This window comes from Ceratotherium simum, chromosome 19 (assembly GCF_057802395.1).
Source record: "Ceratotherium simum simum isolate JZ-2026a chromosome 19, ASM5780239v1, whole genome shotgun sequence".
Taxonomy (NCBI): domain Eukaryota; kingdom Metazoa; phylum Chordata; class Mammalia; order Perissodactyla; family Rhinocerotidae; genus Ceratotherium; species Ceratotherium simum.
Genome location: NC_141918.1, coordinates 8,910,208 through 8,927,530, shown reverse-complemented (window position 1 = coordinate 8,927,530; position 17,323 = coordinate 8,910,208). Strand labels below are relative to the sequence as shown.

Sequence of the window (17,323 nt, the reverse complement as noted above, 5' to 3'; positions counted from 1 at the left end):
TCTGACAGACTAAGTGACACCATTCTGATACTAGAATGTGGTTAATAATGGAAAGAAAAGAAATCCCCAACCAATCCAAATTAAACAAAGCCTGAAACCAATAGAAAAAAATGTGCAGTCTGTATTTTGCAGGTTTAAGACAACTCAGGACAATAAAACAATGGACTATATTATGTATATATAGATCTCTCTTAGGCACCATAATCATATGAGCCAACAGTATTTAAACTTGATTCAGGCCACATTCAGACATTTGCTCTTATTTACAAATATTTAAATTAAATACAACCTGAAATGTGTTGTTACATACAAAAAAAGAAAGAAACTATACAACTCAGAGCAATGTTTGTTTTAAATAATTACATTTACATTTAAACTAAATGGAACCACTTGTGGTGCTCAAGTTTTTATCACCCCTTCCAGAAAATCTTTTTCTACCATCTCTTCTATTTTTTGCCTGGCCTTGCTGGAAAATGGTTTGTTGTTTTCCAGTTTCATGTCCTTATTAGGGAAGGTGTTTGAGTGGAGGATGGGGCTCCCTGAGTGTCCTACACATCGGCTGGTGACTTTGCTGTTGAAGACTTGGCTGAGTACGTTGAAGAACGGCAGGAGCTGCTCAATACTGCGCACGGTGCAGATGGTGAGCAGCAAGTGCCCCGGCTCCCAACCCAACGTTCTCCCTGAGTTGTCTTCCTCTGGATTTTTCTGCAGAAAACACAAAGGGGATTGTTATTAACAGATCATGTCGTTCATGAGAAAACTTAAAAGGGCATAAACAGCAAACAGTTAAGAAATGAATACAAATGATGACATGAAGTCTCTATTCCAGACTTGACTCCTTGCTTCTACCTCTGAGGCCTTTTGGTGCCAGTAGAGTACCAATAAGTGTACATTGACGGTCTAACACTGTAGTAACATTTTCCAGCTAGAATGCACAAGTAAGCTTCGTTAGCAGAATTGGTTTTGGATAGAGGGAGTCAAATATTAAAAGTCTGCTGTGCTTTGTATATACTCAAAAAGCTCCCAGATTTCTGGACTCCTACTAATGTAACCAAGGACTAGGTCACAAAATGACTACAGAAGAAGAAAGGGTCTTACACATTCCACCATTAGTAAGTGGAATTAATTCCCTTTTAGCCATATGGCTTAAACTTGCCACAAGATGGTAGCAGGGTCCAAAGTGAATAATTACTGTCAGCACAGAGAAAAGAAAGGATCCCTCTGGGGAGACACTGCTGTCTGCTTCTGTGTTGTGCTAAACAACGTGGGGAGGAAAGCTGGACCTGGAGTCAAAATAACTGGTTAGTGTCCTGGCTCTCCATTTACTTACTGTGTGGCATCCTTGGGCAAGATACAGAACAGTTCCTGACTTACAAAATGGGGAAATGTAATCCATCTTGCAGCAGAGAAATCAAATGAGAATGTATCTGAAAACTCTGTCAACTAATTATAAATACAAGTAAAATAATTTGTGTACTAAGGCTAGTTTGAAAAGCCAACTAAATTATCCAAATAGTTGCAGACATCAGTCAAATTATTTAGAGAAACTTATGAGAGAACTGAAGATGTTTGAACTTGGACAGAATGATAGATATGAAAACACACTGAGTAGAGATCATGAAGACTGACAATGAACTGGATAGAAAAAGGAAAAAAAAATCATTAAGTGGGATTTAGGAAAAAGAATTACAATTTGTCATATTTGTTAACAAATGGAGTTTGCCTTCTAAGATCAGATGCTGCTGAGAAACTTGCACTGTTTACCTAATATTTTAATATCACTAGTTTCCTGGTGGAGAAAGCAGATGCAAAATCCAGCTTATTTTCTTGTGTGTGCTCACAAGGTTTGTTTGCTTATTTAAAAATAAAATCCTGAGCAAGGAAAGTAGATTTAAGTTAAAACAGAAGACTAGGAGCAAACAAGAGAAGATCTTCCAGTTCTTTATGGCCAAAAAAAAAAAAGGAAAAAGAAAAAATAAGAGCCATCACATAGTTTATTTCTTAGCAGTTATTTAGCCGCCAATCTAAATTATAGGCTATGGAAAACCATCTTCCTTTCTCAACTATAAACAATGGCTTTAATGACACTCATGGGGCTGACTTTCACATCACTCACTGACTACCATTAACTGACTGACCATACCGTCTTTAGTCCCCTAACTCAAACTGCACTTCAGTAGTAATTAAAGGATATACAGAAAGAAATTTATCCTGAAGGAAAATTTAGGATAATATGCTTGAACCCTCTACATAGCTAGTTTCCAAATGTACGAGAACTAAGGTGCAACCTTTTGTTTATATTCCTGTCGAGATGTACCTTCAAGAAAGGGACTTTGACTAAGCTCTGACCAAGAAGAGTACACTTGTTTCAGGGTTCTGCTCTTCTTAATCAGAACTGCACCAGCTCCTCAATAATAAAATTAAAAGGTCCAACATGTTTCCATACAAATGATTTCTCCTTTCGCTTCACCAATCTACACTTGAAGAAAGACTTCCTTCCTGTTTACCTCTCTTGTACTTGTTGCAATTCAGACCTGGGCTTGTGTCTCAATATTTGGTCCAGATGTGGCAAATGTTTCTGCTATATCACAAGCATCAAAAAGCCACCCTCACCTGATGCTTGGCCATCTCCAATCCCTCCAAAATCACTGTCTTAAAGTCCTCCTCCTTGTCCTGTGGAAGGAAAGAGGAGAACTCATAGCCTTTGTTCTAGTGGAAAGTACACCTGGCCATGAAGACCTTGTTTCAGAGTGTGTTGGATGGGAAAATGCTTTCCAATCAAAACCTTTCTTATTCTGTGGGACAAGTTTTGGGCAAAAGACTCACATTTATCCCTTAGATAAGGGAGAAGTCTTATAAAAACGCTTATTACTAACGAGATGCAGGATGACAGAAAGTACATGTGCCTGGGGTCATATATAATCACATTGCTTCTGGATCTGTTGTCATGATTATTTCTTCAAACCCTGTGATTTCAAAGTGAAAGTACTCAAGACCTATCTTAAACTCTGGACCCAACTTTCATTTTCATCTCTGTCCTTTTACTTAGTCCCTAAGGAAACAAGTGGATTTTAAATCAAGTTCTTCATATCCTTATAGTATAACCTCCTTTTTAATTACTTTCCTCCATTCCATTTCTCCAGTTTATGGAATGTGGTTTAGAAGCTGCTGCCTGAATAGGGGACCCCAGAAGACTGGAAAATTTCTGAGCACTCAAAGCACATACTGTAAATTAGGACTCACAAAACAACCCAGGATCACCCCAAAATTGTACAGTTTATTTTTGAAATTTTTTGAATGCAAAAGATGATGAAAGATTTGTAACAAAGGCCCACTGATGAGTATGACAAATTCATTACTATTTGCTTGGACAAAGATCTCTAATTAATTAGCCTGATGCATACTGAAAGATATAAAGTACATGAGACATAAACATATTTTACAAATTTTATCTTCTTACACTTAACGAAAATAAATTAAAAATAAAAAGAATATAATACCTTTGCCCTTTTCCGAAGAAGTTTTGCTAGTCGTACTACATAAGGTTTAAATTCTCGTTGATGTATGCCCTGCCTTCTGACTTCCAAACCTGAATCATCTGAGGCTTCTGGAATAAAGGCCCATCGGTACCTATGTATAGAAGAAGGAATAACATTAGTAAGGCAGACTTTGTGCCATCTAGGACAAGACCACATAAACATAGAAAGATCATGACTCCGCCATTTATACAGATTCAAATGCCAGCTGGAGCCCCTTGTAGCCCTGTCAACTTGGGCTTGTTTCTTAACCTGAGCCTTTTCTTCATCAGTAAATATAGATACTATTAACTACCTCATAGGGTTGTAATGAGTAAATGAATATGTAAACTTGTGAAGGCCTCATCACTATTTTTTTCATGAGCACAAAGCCCGTAACTCAACAAAAGTTTCCATCCTCATTCGTTAATATGCAAAATCTCACCATATGTTTGGCCAAATGTCCCCTAACTACATAGTAAGGGGGCAAAGAACTGAAAGAATTCTTTCATGCCTTCCCTGTATTTTTGTTTTTATTTTTGTCTTTAATAAGTAAAATTAATATCTGACTATGGAAAAAATTCTAACAGTATAAAAGGGCATACCAAAGACAGGCAGTCTCTCTCCCACCATAGGATCCATTAATAGCGCCAGTTTCTTGTATATCCATACAGAGTTTATGCATATTCACACAACCACTCCCCTCCTCTTTACAACAAAACATGACTGCTGCTTGTTTTAACTATATATCTTGGAGATAATATCATATAAAACCCCATCCTTTTTAACAGCTACATAGTACTCCAGTGTTGGAAGGTACTGATTTAACCTGTCTCCTAGACTGTCCCCATTTCTTGCTATTAGAAATAGTGCCATAATGGATACCCTTATATAATGCTGATTTTGTGCACATCTGAGAGTATAGTGGTAGGATATAGCAAAATTACTGGCTTAAAGAGAATGTGTATTTTGAATTTTGGTAAATATAAATTCTTTGAAGAACAACTGGACAATATCAATGTACACTTCCAACAAAAATAAGAATGCTTGGGGGCCGGCCGGGTGGCATAGCAGTTAAGTGTGTGAGCTCCGCTTCGGTGGCCCGGGGTTTGCAGGTTTGGATCCCGGGCATGCACCGATGCACCGCTTGCCGGGCCATGCTGTGGCAGCATCCTATATAAAGTAGAGGAAGATGGGCATGGATGTTAGTCCAGGGCCAATCTTCCTCAGCAAAAAGAGGAGGATTGGCAACAGATGTTAGCTCAAGGGTAATCTTGCTCACAAAAATAAAAGAATAAGAATGCTTCTGTTATTAAGGGTAAAAGGAAATACACTTTTAGATCTTTACTATTCTGATGGTTATTTATAATTTTAATTAGAATTTCTCTTATGAGTATGGCTGAGCACCTTTTCCTATGTTGAGAAGCCATTCCTTTTCTATGATCTATTTATTAACTCTGTGTCATTGGCCCATTTTTCTATTGGGCTATCAATTTTTATATATTAGGCAAGTTAGATTTTTGTCCTATACACTACAAATATCTTTTTCCAACTCAATTGCTGTCTTTTAAACTTTATGGTATTTTTTAGTCACACAGAGACTTTGTAATTTGTATGTAGTTAAATTATCAAATATTTTGAACTTTTGAAATATATATCATGCTTAGAAAGATATTACTCTTTCAAGATTATTAAATTCTCCATGGTATCTTCCACTACTTTATAGATTTTTTTAAAAAGACATAGTAGTTTTTAAAAAACTTTAGTTAATATTACGGCATATTTCATCCCTTTTCTAGTAACTTTATCTTGACAAGAGGATCAACTCATTTTGTTTCTCATCACAGAAGCTAAAACGTCAATACCATGAGCATACTATACTCAACGTTCTTCCTAGAGCACTGAAGAGTATAGTTTCTATCACTTTTGTGAAGATAAGTATCCTAGTTAATTTTGGCCACTTTCCTACAATTCTGCTTAGTATCCTTTTCTGAATTTCTTCAGGAGTAACATCAGTTTAACAGACATCCAACCACTGAGATTCATCAAGAAGTAGATATGTATGGTTTTCAAATGGAAAATAAAAAAAAAAAAGGAACTGGAATTAATCTAAAAATAATTTCTAATTCTTTCCATTAAATTTAATGAAAAGTAAGCTTGTGAAACAGCAATTTTTGCAGATTTAAGCATGTTTAAATATAGAAAAAAGATTCTGGTATCTTACTCTTTATCCTATTAATATTCCATTCCGGAAGAAAAATATAACACAATATAATACATTATATAAACACATATTTGATCATGTGGATAAATTCTCAAATTGGCTACATTTTGATAAAACAATCTTATATAGTTTGCCTTTTATTTTAAAAATTTAAATATGAAAAACCATAATTAAATGTTTTTCAGCACTTAGGAACAAGGCATTGTGAGAATTTACTTATATTAATTTTCTCCCTATTCCCCCTGCCGTCTCTCTAATTCAGTTCACTATCATCTGAAATAAAACAGCCTGCTTGATTCCAGTCTTGCCCATCTCCTGTCCTTTCTCCAAACTATACAGGCAAAGTAAAATTTCTAAAATGCAAGCCTGATAACATCACTACATTCCTTAAAATGCTTCAGTGGCTTCCCACTGTCCTTAGGTTCAAGTCCAAATGCTCCAATACAGCTTATGAGGCCTTACATACTTGAGTCCCTTTGCAGCCTCTTCTCTCAACATCCTGCTCCAGCAATACTGATCTTTCAACACTTCCAACACACCAGCACCACTCTAACCTCTCAGTCTTCACACATGTGCCTCCCCCAACCCTCACTCTTTACCTCCTCAGCATAAAACTCCCCTCATGGCCTGCTCTGACTCTCAAAGCTAGGATGGGTCTCTGCTGTGTGGCCTCACAGCATCTGGCACATCAGCTGTCAGAACATCCATTGTATGTTTAACTATGTCTCCTACAGTGGACTTGAAGCTGGTGAGTCATGTACTCCACTGCCTCACATCCAGTGGGTACTCAATTTGTTGACTGAATGGTCTGTTAATCTTAATATCCATAGCACCATTTATTTCCAGTAACTATGTAGCCCCATCCCCCTACCGAAAGAATGACATGTTAATAAAAAAACTTTTAAATTAGTCTTAGATGTCAGTGACCAAAGCAAATGCATTTCAAAAATATCCATTTAATATCCTTGCTTTTACTTACATTTGAAACTGAGGAAGATTTTCGGAGGGCAATGCCAAAGCCAGGTCCAAAAATTTGCAAGCAGAGAGATAGAGGTTTAACCACCGCTGGCTGTTATATGAAGTAGAAAAGCCATTACCTCCTGTATAGGTTGTCTCCAGACCAGCCACAGAGGGGCCTGAAGTCCTGTAAGCGGGAGAGAGTGCTGTCAGCAACTGTACCTGTTTACTAACAGGTAATTCCTGGAACATCTCAAGGTGCCAGCGAATATTCTTCATAATCATTCTGGTAAGTGTACTAGTAATTACTAAGCAAGGTCATGACTAAAGTAATTTTGCTGTTCTCAAAAAATTCACTTTTGTTCTTTAAATTTTAAGAACATAAAAATAGTACAGAATAACTTGTGTTACACTCAAGAAATATAAAAATACAAGCTGTAAAACCAAGAGACCTTCCTACTACTCAATGTCCTTCTGCAAAGATGGGGGGGAAATTTCTATAATAATAAACAAAGTGATTAGTAGAGGGGACTGTTTTTTATAAACCTAGCACTGAAGAAGAAGAAAATATATTCAAGGCACATGGTCTTAAAGGAGCTTTTTAGTTTATAAACTTTTTGTCTAAAAATTCCTACATAAATAAAAATAAACTACATTTAGTCATACATTAATAAACTGTCTCTACTAAAAAGAATAAAATTATATAACAGATAAATCTGGAAGATCTGGACATACGGATACCTTAGTTATAGGTTACCTTAGTTATAGGTTATAATAGGTTTTGCTGCATGTTTCAGGGACAAGATCTGAACTACAAAAACCAAAATGGCTCATGGAGCTGAAACAGCATTATACTGCTTTAAACAAAATTTGTGCCTAAGAGGCCAAAGGCCATGAATACTGATAATTTAATCCAGTCTAAAATGCTTAAAGAGTAAGTGAAAATATATTATATCCAAATATGATCAGTTAAGATAATAAAAGGCTAAATATATAAAGTATGCAGATAAAACTGTTATCTATACTCTCCTAGCTGTAAAGTAACATTCTGGATGATTTTAGGATACTAAACACTGACAAGAATATGTTGAAATGAATTCCATATTACCGTGAGATGTCTTCATCAGCAGTGAGCTCCTGCTCCATCAGTAAAAATACCTGTACCTGAAGACCGTGGAATAAATGTTAAATGTTTATTTAAACTGGATATTTAATCCATCTTTCAAATATCTTTACGCTATATTTTTCATTAATATAAAAACAAATTTTAGGATACAACTTCAGGATCTTTATACTTAGTTTCTGAAAATAAAACTGCAAATTTAGCACAGAGCCTTACTAATCAATTGGCAGAGTTGAGATGAAGGTATGCTTTTGTCTTTGGCGATTATGGAACAGAGTTACAGTTATTAAAAAAAGGAAAACTATTAAAGCCAATTTCTTTGTGGGGAAATTATAAATGCTAGGTTTCCAGAGTTATAGATTCTTTTCCCTTTCTTTTCTCATCTCCCTTTCCCCAACTCCCCAAATCACTCAGACGAGGGTGACAGGGTATGGTTTAGGAAGGGGCATGGATTAGTGCAGTGGGACTTGGGAAGGTTTTATTGTTTGAGAGTTTACAAAATCTTTATGAAAGTCTCTCGGAAGCAAGCTTAACTGGCATAAGTGCTGCACTTGAAGAGTGAGTACATGCTTTATGTCAGTCCTTTCAAATCCAGCTAATCACTCTAGAGGTTCTGCTATAGGTGAGAACCAGGCCTGGCAGCCACGACAAAGTTAACAATTTGGTGTAGAAGAGACTGAATTAAACCAGATCAGACAAAGTAATGATTCACAAGGAGCTAATATTTGGAACGTTATGTATTTGGAAGTTTAAGCTGTCTGGAGATGGACTGTGACTTGTTTTACTATTTTCAATTATAAAAATTGTCAGCAACAGTCTTAGAGTTCAGTTCTCTTCCAATATTAATTTTTATCCAGTAAGTACATTGTTTTATAATTTAGATTTATAACTTGATTGAATTAAAATTAACTCACGAGTTCTGTAATCATGGTAGGCCAGAGCGAGGTAAGATGTTGTGGAGACATTCTTAAAAGTAACACTCTGAAAAACAGGAACACTTGAGAGTGAAGAGTTGGCACCTGGGGCAAACGGAGACTCTCAACCAATCTCTCTGAAAGAAATGTAGTATATTTTCAATCTCTAAATAATTAATTATTTTAATATAAAGTTTTCTATATAATCTAGTCCTTCTCAAACTGTCTTTGGTGAAGGAACAACTTTTAAAAAAATTTTCAATCTGCTGCAGATTGATACTTCTGTAAAATATAATAAAAATGGATTACTAGAAAAATCAAATTAAAGAAAGATATATAAAATACAAATACTACTTTATTACTAGATTCAAGAGATTCTGTCAAATTTCTATAAAAGTTTAAAATGCTTACATTAAATTTCTGTACTTATCATGGATGGGGTAACAGACTGGTACTGGTCCATGGACCACTCTTTAGAGTAGCACTTACCCAACTTAAAAAAAAAAAATCACGGGACAAATAGTGTGCATGCTATATATCTGACAAGTATAAAGGGTTAGTAAAGAGGGAGTCACTTATCTTCTGAGAGAGAAAAATAATCTCACTGAAGAGATGACAACTGTCATTCCCAACCCAGTCCCCATGTTGGCTGCTGAGGCTGGAGGCTGCACAAGCACAGACTAGAGCAGCAAGCAGCAAACAATTCTGCCCCAGGGCAAGTTCATCCCCACTGTGGAGCTATTTGGTGGCACAGGCTGATGAGTGCACTGATATCCTTTAGGACACTGAGGGCCACCAAACCCATTTGATGAAAGTTATCAAAAACCTTATACACTCCTCCACCCTGGCCCCAGACTATGAACCTCCAAATGTTCCTTCTAGCCAAAATTTCCTGGCTCTGCCTATATTTTGGTTCTCTCCTTAAAGGTATATAATCCTCTATCCAAAACAGAAAAATAACAGTAACATGCCTGCCTGCAGCAAAATAGTCTTATACCTCATCCTCAAACATGAATTCCTAGGAAATTTGAACCAAACAATAAAATAGACACCACATTTAGGCAAGCTCTACAAACTCAAAGTTTGATTTCTTTTATGTACTGGTGATGATAATTGTTTCAGTAGAACAAATTTTTAATTCTACAACCTTCTCCATCTACCTACACTTGGTATATTTCACCCCAACTTACAACTTAAGGAAAGTATTTTCTAAGGAACAAAATAACCCCTATAGTCTGGAAGATACAGAAAACAGTTTTTCACTATTTACCTTGTATATCTGGAAGATATTTCTGGTACTGGTCAATTTCACTGCTAAAAATAGCAAATGCTAATCTTTTGAGAAGCATGGCTCTCTGTTCTAGTTCCACATCACGGTTTGCAAAGAGATTAAGTGAACTGCTTTGAGCCACAGCTACACGAGCTAAAAGAAGCAAGCGAGAGAGGTTGATACAGTCATCCAGTCATTTGGAAAAAGATTATTCTGTTATCTGTTTTTAAAAATGGCTAGATAGCCCACCACATCCAAGAGTGAGGAACTTTGGGTAGAGGACTTGGGGCTCCTCCCTGGGGCAGAAGGACCAACCAACAGATGAGGCATACACAAGCCAGAAGAGCAAGGGGTAGGAATTGTGATGTAGAGAGAGAGAAAAATTTAGAACTGTAGGTTTCAGAAGGTAAATACTAACAGTGCCATTTTATAAAACCCTTTAATATTTTATGCCATCTGCCTAAATCCTTCTCATTGCTTTAAAAATAATTTCTGGCCTGGCCTACCTAGCTCTCCTTCCTTGTGTCTTGCCCGTCACCCTCAGCTTGCTCTTCTGCAGCCACACTGTCTTGTTTGCTGTTCCCTGAACTCACCAAGCTTGTTCCCACTCCAAGACCTTTATAATTTTTGTTCACTTTGCCTAGAATACTCTGTCCCTAGGCCTTCTCACGGTTGGCTTCTTTAGTTTCACCTCAAATGTGAGCTCTTTAGCTGTAATTTAAAATCTATCGCATCGCCCTATTTCCTTCACAACTTCTTACTCCCTCAAATACTGTTATTTATTTGATTAATGTTAGCATAATGCCTGGCCCATTTTTGTCTTTTAATAAATATTTGCTGAATGGATGAATCTGAACCTTAAAACAACTCTGTGAAGATTAGAGGAGAGAGAAAATTTGCCAGATGGAGGAACTGCAGCTTGTGTTAAAGAACTTACACAGAATCATATAGACTCACCCAACTTCACTGCTATTTAAGGTCATTAGTTTAATAACTTTCAAACTTAAAAAAAAAAAAAAAAATCAAGAAAACCTTTTTTTCCCCCACAAAAACTACTAAGAGGAACCCTAATGTATAAAACCAATCAAGATGCGGGGGGGGCGGGGGGGCGGCGGGGCGTGGTGGAGAGTGATTCTCTTTCTTCCTTCAGAGGAGATAAAAGAGCCCCAGGATTTAGAGTGACTTGTCCCATAGGTTGGATCCAACTGCCTGCCTTGCCCTGCCTCCCCACCTGTTAGTCTTTCATTTGTTCAACAATCACTTATTGAGTGCTTACTATGTGCCAGGTTTTATGCTGTGTGCTGAGGAAACAATTTAGAGACAAATTAGACATGGCCAAAAAGTTTTACTTATTATTTACCATTATGTTGTCCTCTTTAACTTTTAACATTATATTCTTATAGAGTACTAAGTATAATCTGACAAAGAGCTAATTCAGTAGTTTCTAGAAAAGAGCAAAGTAAATAACAAGAATGGATCATGTACAGGAAAGACACGGCTTAGGGTGTCATCCTACAATACTCACTCATCAAATCTCTAAATGTTGTCTTATCATGTGTCATCAGGTTGTCCATAATTGCTCTCCAACTGAAAGAGACAAGGATTATGATATGTAATTAAGATGTTGTTGTTATTGTTAGAAAACAGTGTTCTACTTTGCAGGATAGTAGTTGATTTCAACAGACTTTGTGAGATGCATTATCATGTTAAATAAAAGCAAGATAACAACTTACTGATTAACACAAGAGGCATCCATCTGAAAGAAACTGGGATCCATAAAGAGGTCAAAGGCTTCTTTCTTCCAAGCTCTCCGAGTGTACTGATACCCGCTAAGACTGCTAAGCAGCTGGACACAGGCTCTATAACTAGGGGCATTATGTGCACTAGGAGGAAGCAAAACCATCTTAACCTCTAAGTTATAATTTTAATTATCATTAAGTTATTTGTAAGTGTTCACATTTACCTAAAATAAAGATAGGAAACAGAAAGCACCATAAGAGAAATAATGCGTTTTTTTCTTTAATCATTATAATTCAAGATAAAAATAATGTCATTTTGTGGTAATTCCAAAAATGGCAATAATGGAACACAATTTGTTTCTAACAGGCTATGAATTAACTAAGTAATCTACTTAAATGATAATAGTACCTGTGATTTCGGAGGTAGGGCACAACATAATGCATAATATTTACAAGTAAAGGAATAACCCGTTCTTTTTCATCACTATAGAAAACCATATCCAAAAGATGAGCCAAAACCTAAAAAACATAAGAAATGAAATGGAGTATAATCTAAGAGCTAAAAGTGACAGTATTCAGAGATGGTTTTCAGTCTTTAAGAAAACCTAGAATACTTTAAATTTAGAAAAATCGAAAATCAGATCTCTCTAAGCCATTTTTATATGAATGATTTCTGCCACTATTTGCTTTTTCGTCCATTATAACTATAGGATATAAATATGGGTAAATTTTATGATTTCTAACCGAGATAGAGAAGTATCGAAAAAGAGAGGACAAGAACCTTCTAATGTGACAGTGAGTAAACAGCAAATTTAAGACTCGAAACTAGTCAAATCATGTGCCGCATAACGACACTTTGGTCAGTGATGGACCGCATTTACGATGGTGGTCCCATAGGTTAGTACTATATAGCCTAGGTGTGTAGTAGGCTATACCATCTAGGCTTGTGTAAGTACACTCTATGATGTTCACACAACAAAGAAATCGCCTAACAATGCATTTCTGAGAACTTATCCCCCATCGTTAAGCAACGCATAACTGTATTCTCTTTCCCTGACTTGGTTAAAAAGGGGCTTAGGAAAAAACCAACCAAATGAACTGAGCTGCTCAAGTCCCCACTCTGTCAATTAATAGCTATTTGGCCTTAGTTATACTGTTCTAATCTTTGTGAGACTCAGTATCCACATCTGAAAGGGGGAAACTAAAATGACCTGCAAGGTGTATAATAGGGTACAAAAAAGAGCATGTCAGAAGATGTATATAAAAATGTTTGGTAAACCATAAAATACTTGATAGTGGCAAGCATCATTACACTACCTCCACCCTTGCCTACCATACTATGATACAAAAGCACCTATGTTTTTAAAAAAAAGTACACAAAAATAATAGTGCATGGGGAGGTGAGCAATATCTAAAGTTATTATCACTAATATTTAACAAACTAATCCAAAGTCAAAACTTTGTTTATTCTATATAGTGATTTCTAGAAGTACAAAATGGTTTTTCAAATTAAGAATTCCTCTGTAATCTTTAATTGTGATCTTTAATCTTTAATTGTGAAACTGTTTACTTCAAAGTTCATGTAAAAAAACTTGATAATATTTACCTCAGAAAGTAACGTCAGTGCATGGACACTATATACAGAAGGAGTTATGTTTGAGGTTTCCATTGCAGGTGATAACATATCTAAATTAAATAACAGAAAAGACAGGTAAAGATACAGTTAGGTCTTTTCCCAATGGAAAAAGCTGCCCACTAAACATGAGAAAAGGGATGATTTTATGGTACTTACAGTGCTAGCTATAATGATTTCTTAGTGAATATAGGCCTACAAATATAAACTCAAATGTTTGAGATCAGTACCTTCAACATCAGATTCCAAATTGGTTCCATCCACCATTATTTTGGGAGACGGCTTAACTTCAAGATTCCGCCGAAGCCATGTTGTCTGTTCCAAAGAAGAACCAGCAATTGCACCAATTGCATCCACTATTTTATGAGTCACATCCTAAAGAAACAAGGAAAAACCACTAGATATGTATGTATACACATATACATACACACAAAACTTCACAGATGATCTTATTTGACCTTCTCGTTTTAGAGTTGAGAGCACTGAGGAACACAGAGTTTTGGCAACAGCCCTCAATTCATAATGCCTTACCTGAAGGTCTCTTTGGTCTTTTTTATTTTCCAGACTAGGGTTTTTCATAATAAACTCATTCAGAACCCTAAAAGGGCCAAAGATAAAAACAAACAAGAAATATTAGTCTAAAGAAATAAAATGATGCAATCTAATTTCTCACAGTGAGCAAGTGGCTTTGTGGCCTCAATTTCTATTTTATATGTTTAATGAATATATATGGATATCATATGACTCAGTTGAAATGATAAACACATGCATAAAAAGACATGTACAAGGATGGTTATAACGGCATTATTCGTAAAAGTGAAAAACTACAAACAATCCAAATGTCCAGCAACAGAAGAGATAAATTGTGGTATATTCATACGGTGAAATACTAAACAGCAATGAAAATAAATTATAGCTATGTGAAATTACATGAATGAATCTTACAAACATATGTTGTGTGAAAGAAGCAGACACAAAATAAAATATGTATACTTATAGCTCAAAAACAAGGCAAAATTTATCTGTGGTGTCAGAAGTCAGAATAGGGTTTATCTCGGGGGGGAAGGGAAAGGACAATAATTAGGAGGGGATCTGAGGAGACATAGTGTTTTATTTCTTAATTTAGGTTTGAGACTATAACTTGTGGAGTTGTGTACTAATTATTTGTATGTTTTTCTGTATGTGTTTTATACATCAAAAAAAAGTTTAAAAAAACCCCACCATCTTAAATTGTAACAGAGAAATGGTTTCTTACCATGTGTATGTATATATATATAATAGATTAAAAATACTTCATGAATGAAAAATAATTTCTATTTCCATTATTTGCTAAAATTATACTCAATATTTACCTTGACTTGATTTTATTAAGATAAATTATATGCATAATTATTTCCAAACTAATATATAAAGTGATATTGAAGAGCAATCTTCATATCATTTTCTACTTTGTAATTAGGAATTTTTAGAGGATCAGTGGAATGGTAAAAAAATTAAAAAAATAAACCACCAGAAATTTAAAAAGGGAATTAAGTTTCTAGTATAACTGAAAACGTCCAAGTTTTTGTTTAAACACTCAATCAGAGTACACACACATTGAGAAGGAGGTTGGATCCTTCATGACCTGAGAAATGAGAACGGAAGAAAAGGTTGGTGAGGAGACAGTAAAATCTTGTGAGGGAGAAGCTACAAGTCACAACAGATGGCCTTCATTTTTAATGAAATTAGCCAGCAGGGGTATTTGGTGATGATTCAAAGAACTGTACCTTTACAGCTCTTTGAGTCTTAAAACAATTTAAGGTAGACAGGGCAGACACTAATATCTTGCTTGACAGATGGGAGAATAGCCTTGGAGAGGTTTATTGACGTACAGATTAGAAGATGAGAATCAGAAATCTTCATGAGAACATTGCTTGATTTCCAGTATTGACATTTATCTCTTATCACTAAAAATTATACACACTATTTATCTTAATCTTTGATCCAAGAATTGCAGACATTGAGTTCACTGCTCTTTTCATTACATGTTCAATGTCTAAAACTCCTTCAGCTTTTTGACTTGGAAATAGATAGCATGAAGGTCGAGGGATCATCATGATCCCTGAAATTCTCGAGCAGGATCTCTAGCTCACTTTGGCTGGGCTGGGCCCTCAGGGTTATTCAGCTACTACAGGGTGACCCACTCTCCTCAAGTTCTCACTACTGTCCCTCTACCTCTCTCTGCTTCCTGTCAGAAGACAACATTCGCACATTCACCAGAAAACTTGAGGCCATCTTACTGAAGAACACTCACCTTCCCTCCTCTCCACTTCAAAATTTTCTAGACCACTGGTTGCCAAACCAGAATTGCTAGTTCGCTTAAGGATAATAAAGGTAGAAGCTAAGTTTATGTCTATACAACCACACAACTACATGTATAAAATCACCGTCAGCATTATAGAGGTTGACTAAAAGGTCAAAGTTCTTTGCACGTGGTTGAATTTGTATTCATTCACTGTGATAACATGGTTACTGTCACTGGCTACTGATGAAATCACTGGACTATCTGAGGTAACGTAAAAAGGCTGGGGAAAAGTTTACTCTGTTCCTTTTCCTTTCCCCCTTCTGTTGTAAGCAGTCCTTTTCAAACTTTAGTGTGTACTTAAATCACTTGGGGATTTTGTTAAAATTTAGATTCTGATTCAAGTGGTCTGAGGTGGAGCCTGAGAGTCTACATTTCTAACAAGCTCCCAGATGATTCCAGTGCTGCTCATTGAAGGATCAACTTTTGAGTAGCAAAGTCTTACAGAAAATGCATCCTTCTTTTTTCACTCTTACACCTGCCATTCCCTGTTCTCCATCCCCTCCCAGCTGACTTTGGAATCTTTCTCACTTGCTGATATTTCCTTTTCTGTCTCCTTTGCTGGCCCCTCTTCCTTCTTCGTCCTGTTCTTTCAATCCCATCGTCAGTAGTTCACACACTCCCTAGCTCCCACTTGAAACAGAATTCCCAGTCCATCCTCTTTCCGTTCTGATCCATCCTCCTTGCCAGTCATGTCCCTCCTCAACACTGGCAATCACTCCCACCCTAAGACCAAATTTCTTAAACTGAAATGCAAAATCCTTCCCCATCTAGCTCCCATCTCCCTTCTCATTCACCCAACATTCCATTGCTGTGCCTTACTCTATAACCAAACCAGACAAGGTACCTTGTGCCAGTATACCCTGCCCCTTCCTGTCTCCACAAAGGCTTTCTGCTCCTACCACCTCCATTCACTGAGCAAGTATTTACTGTGAATCAAGAATAACGGAGAGCAAAAACAGACACTGTCCATGACACCATGGTGCTTGCAGTTAAGTAAGGGTGACTGGAATTTATCAAACAAATCATATAAATTATTAACATAGATCAGGAGACTCCAAGACACAGAAGGAAAATGACTTTTCCAAGCCTATTTACGTTCAGGGCCCTGAACTCAAATGACCTTCCCCTATGAAGTTCCCCTTCAGCTATCCTACTCATCCCCTCCCCTGTTAACCCCACATTCTCTCCTCACTAAGTAATTACTTGTTTAACCATTTTATGTTAGCATGTTTACATTTTGTATATGTATAAACACACATTGTTTCCTCCCCATCGCTCTCCCTTTTTATAGGCCTCATATTATACATCTAGTTCTATACCTTGAGAATCCTATAAGAAGGTAGCAAGATCACATGGTCACCTGAAACATCTGTTATTCGGCAATTAGGACAATGAACATTATTCTTTTCCTTGAAATAATATTTTTAAGTGAAATTGCTTACCCAAGTATCAGAAACTGCCCTGGGGCTGGAAGACTCAGTTGTATTGAGTCTTTGAGAAGTATCAACAGTGATGCCCAGCTGTCCACTAAATTGGGCACTGGAATTCTGCAAGATAAATATAGTTTGCATATATACATAAAGCCACAGTAAACTTTAATTTTC

At 36.4% G+C, this 17,323-nt stretch overlaps 1 protein-coding gene across 3 annotated transcripts in view; it reads right to left on the bottom strand.

Moving 5' to 3' along the window:
* Window positions 1-103: 103 nt before the first annotated feature.
* DOP1A (DOP1 leucine zipper like protein A) overlaps window positions 104-17,323 on the bottom strand; it is a 92,484-nt gene continuing 75,264 nt past the window's right edge. For 2 of the 3 annotated variants that reach the window (XM_014781087.2, XM_087443826.1), the window contains exons 25-38: window positions 17,162-17,266; window positions 13,907-13,973; window positions 13,606-13,750; window positions 13,349-13,428; window positions 12,152-12,261; window positions 11,737-11,886; window positions 11,529-11,590; window positions 10,004-10,156; window positions 8,734-8,870; window positions 7,805-7,860; window positions 6,719-6,883; window positions 3,501-3,630; window positions 2,614-2,673; window positions 104-705 (exon numbers count right to left, since the gene is read on the bottom strand). In XM_014781087.2, the coding sequence (XP_014636573.1) occupies window positions 400-705; window positions 2,614-2,673; window positions 3,501-3,630; window positions 6,719-6,883; window positions 7,805-7,860; window positions 8,734-8,870; window positions 10,004-10,156; window positions 11,529-11,590; window positions 11,737-11,886; window positions 12,152-12,261; window positions 13,349-13,428; window positions 13,606-13,750; window positions 13,907-13,973; window positions 17,162-17,266 (1,726 nt within the window). In that variant the 3' untranslated portion in view covers window positions 104-399. The remainder of the gene's footprint in view (window positions 706-2,613; window positions 2,674-3,500; window positions 3,631-6,718; window positions 6,884-7,804; window positions 7,861-8,733; window positions 8,871-10,003; window positions 10,157-11,528; window positions 11,591-11,736; window positions 11,887-12,151; window positions 12,262-13,348; window positions 13,429-13,605; window positions 13,751-13,906; window positions 13,974-17,161; window positions 17,267-17,323) is intronic. The other variant, XM_087443827.1, reaches the window with a different exon arrangement.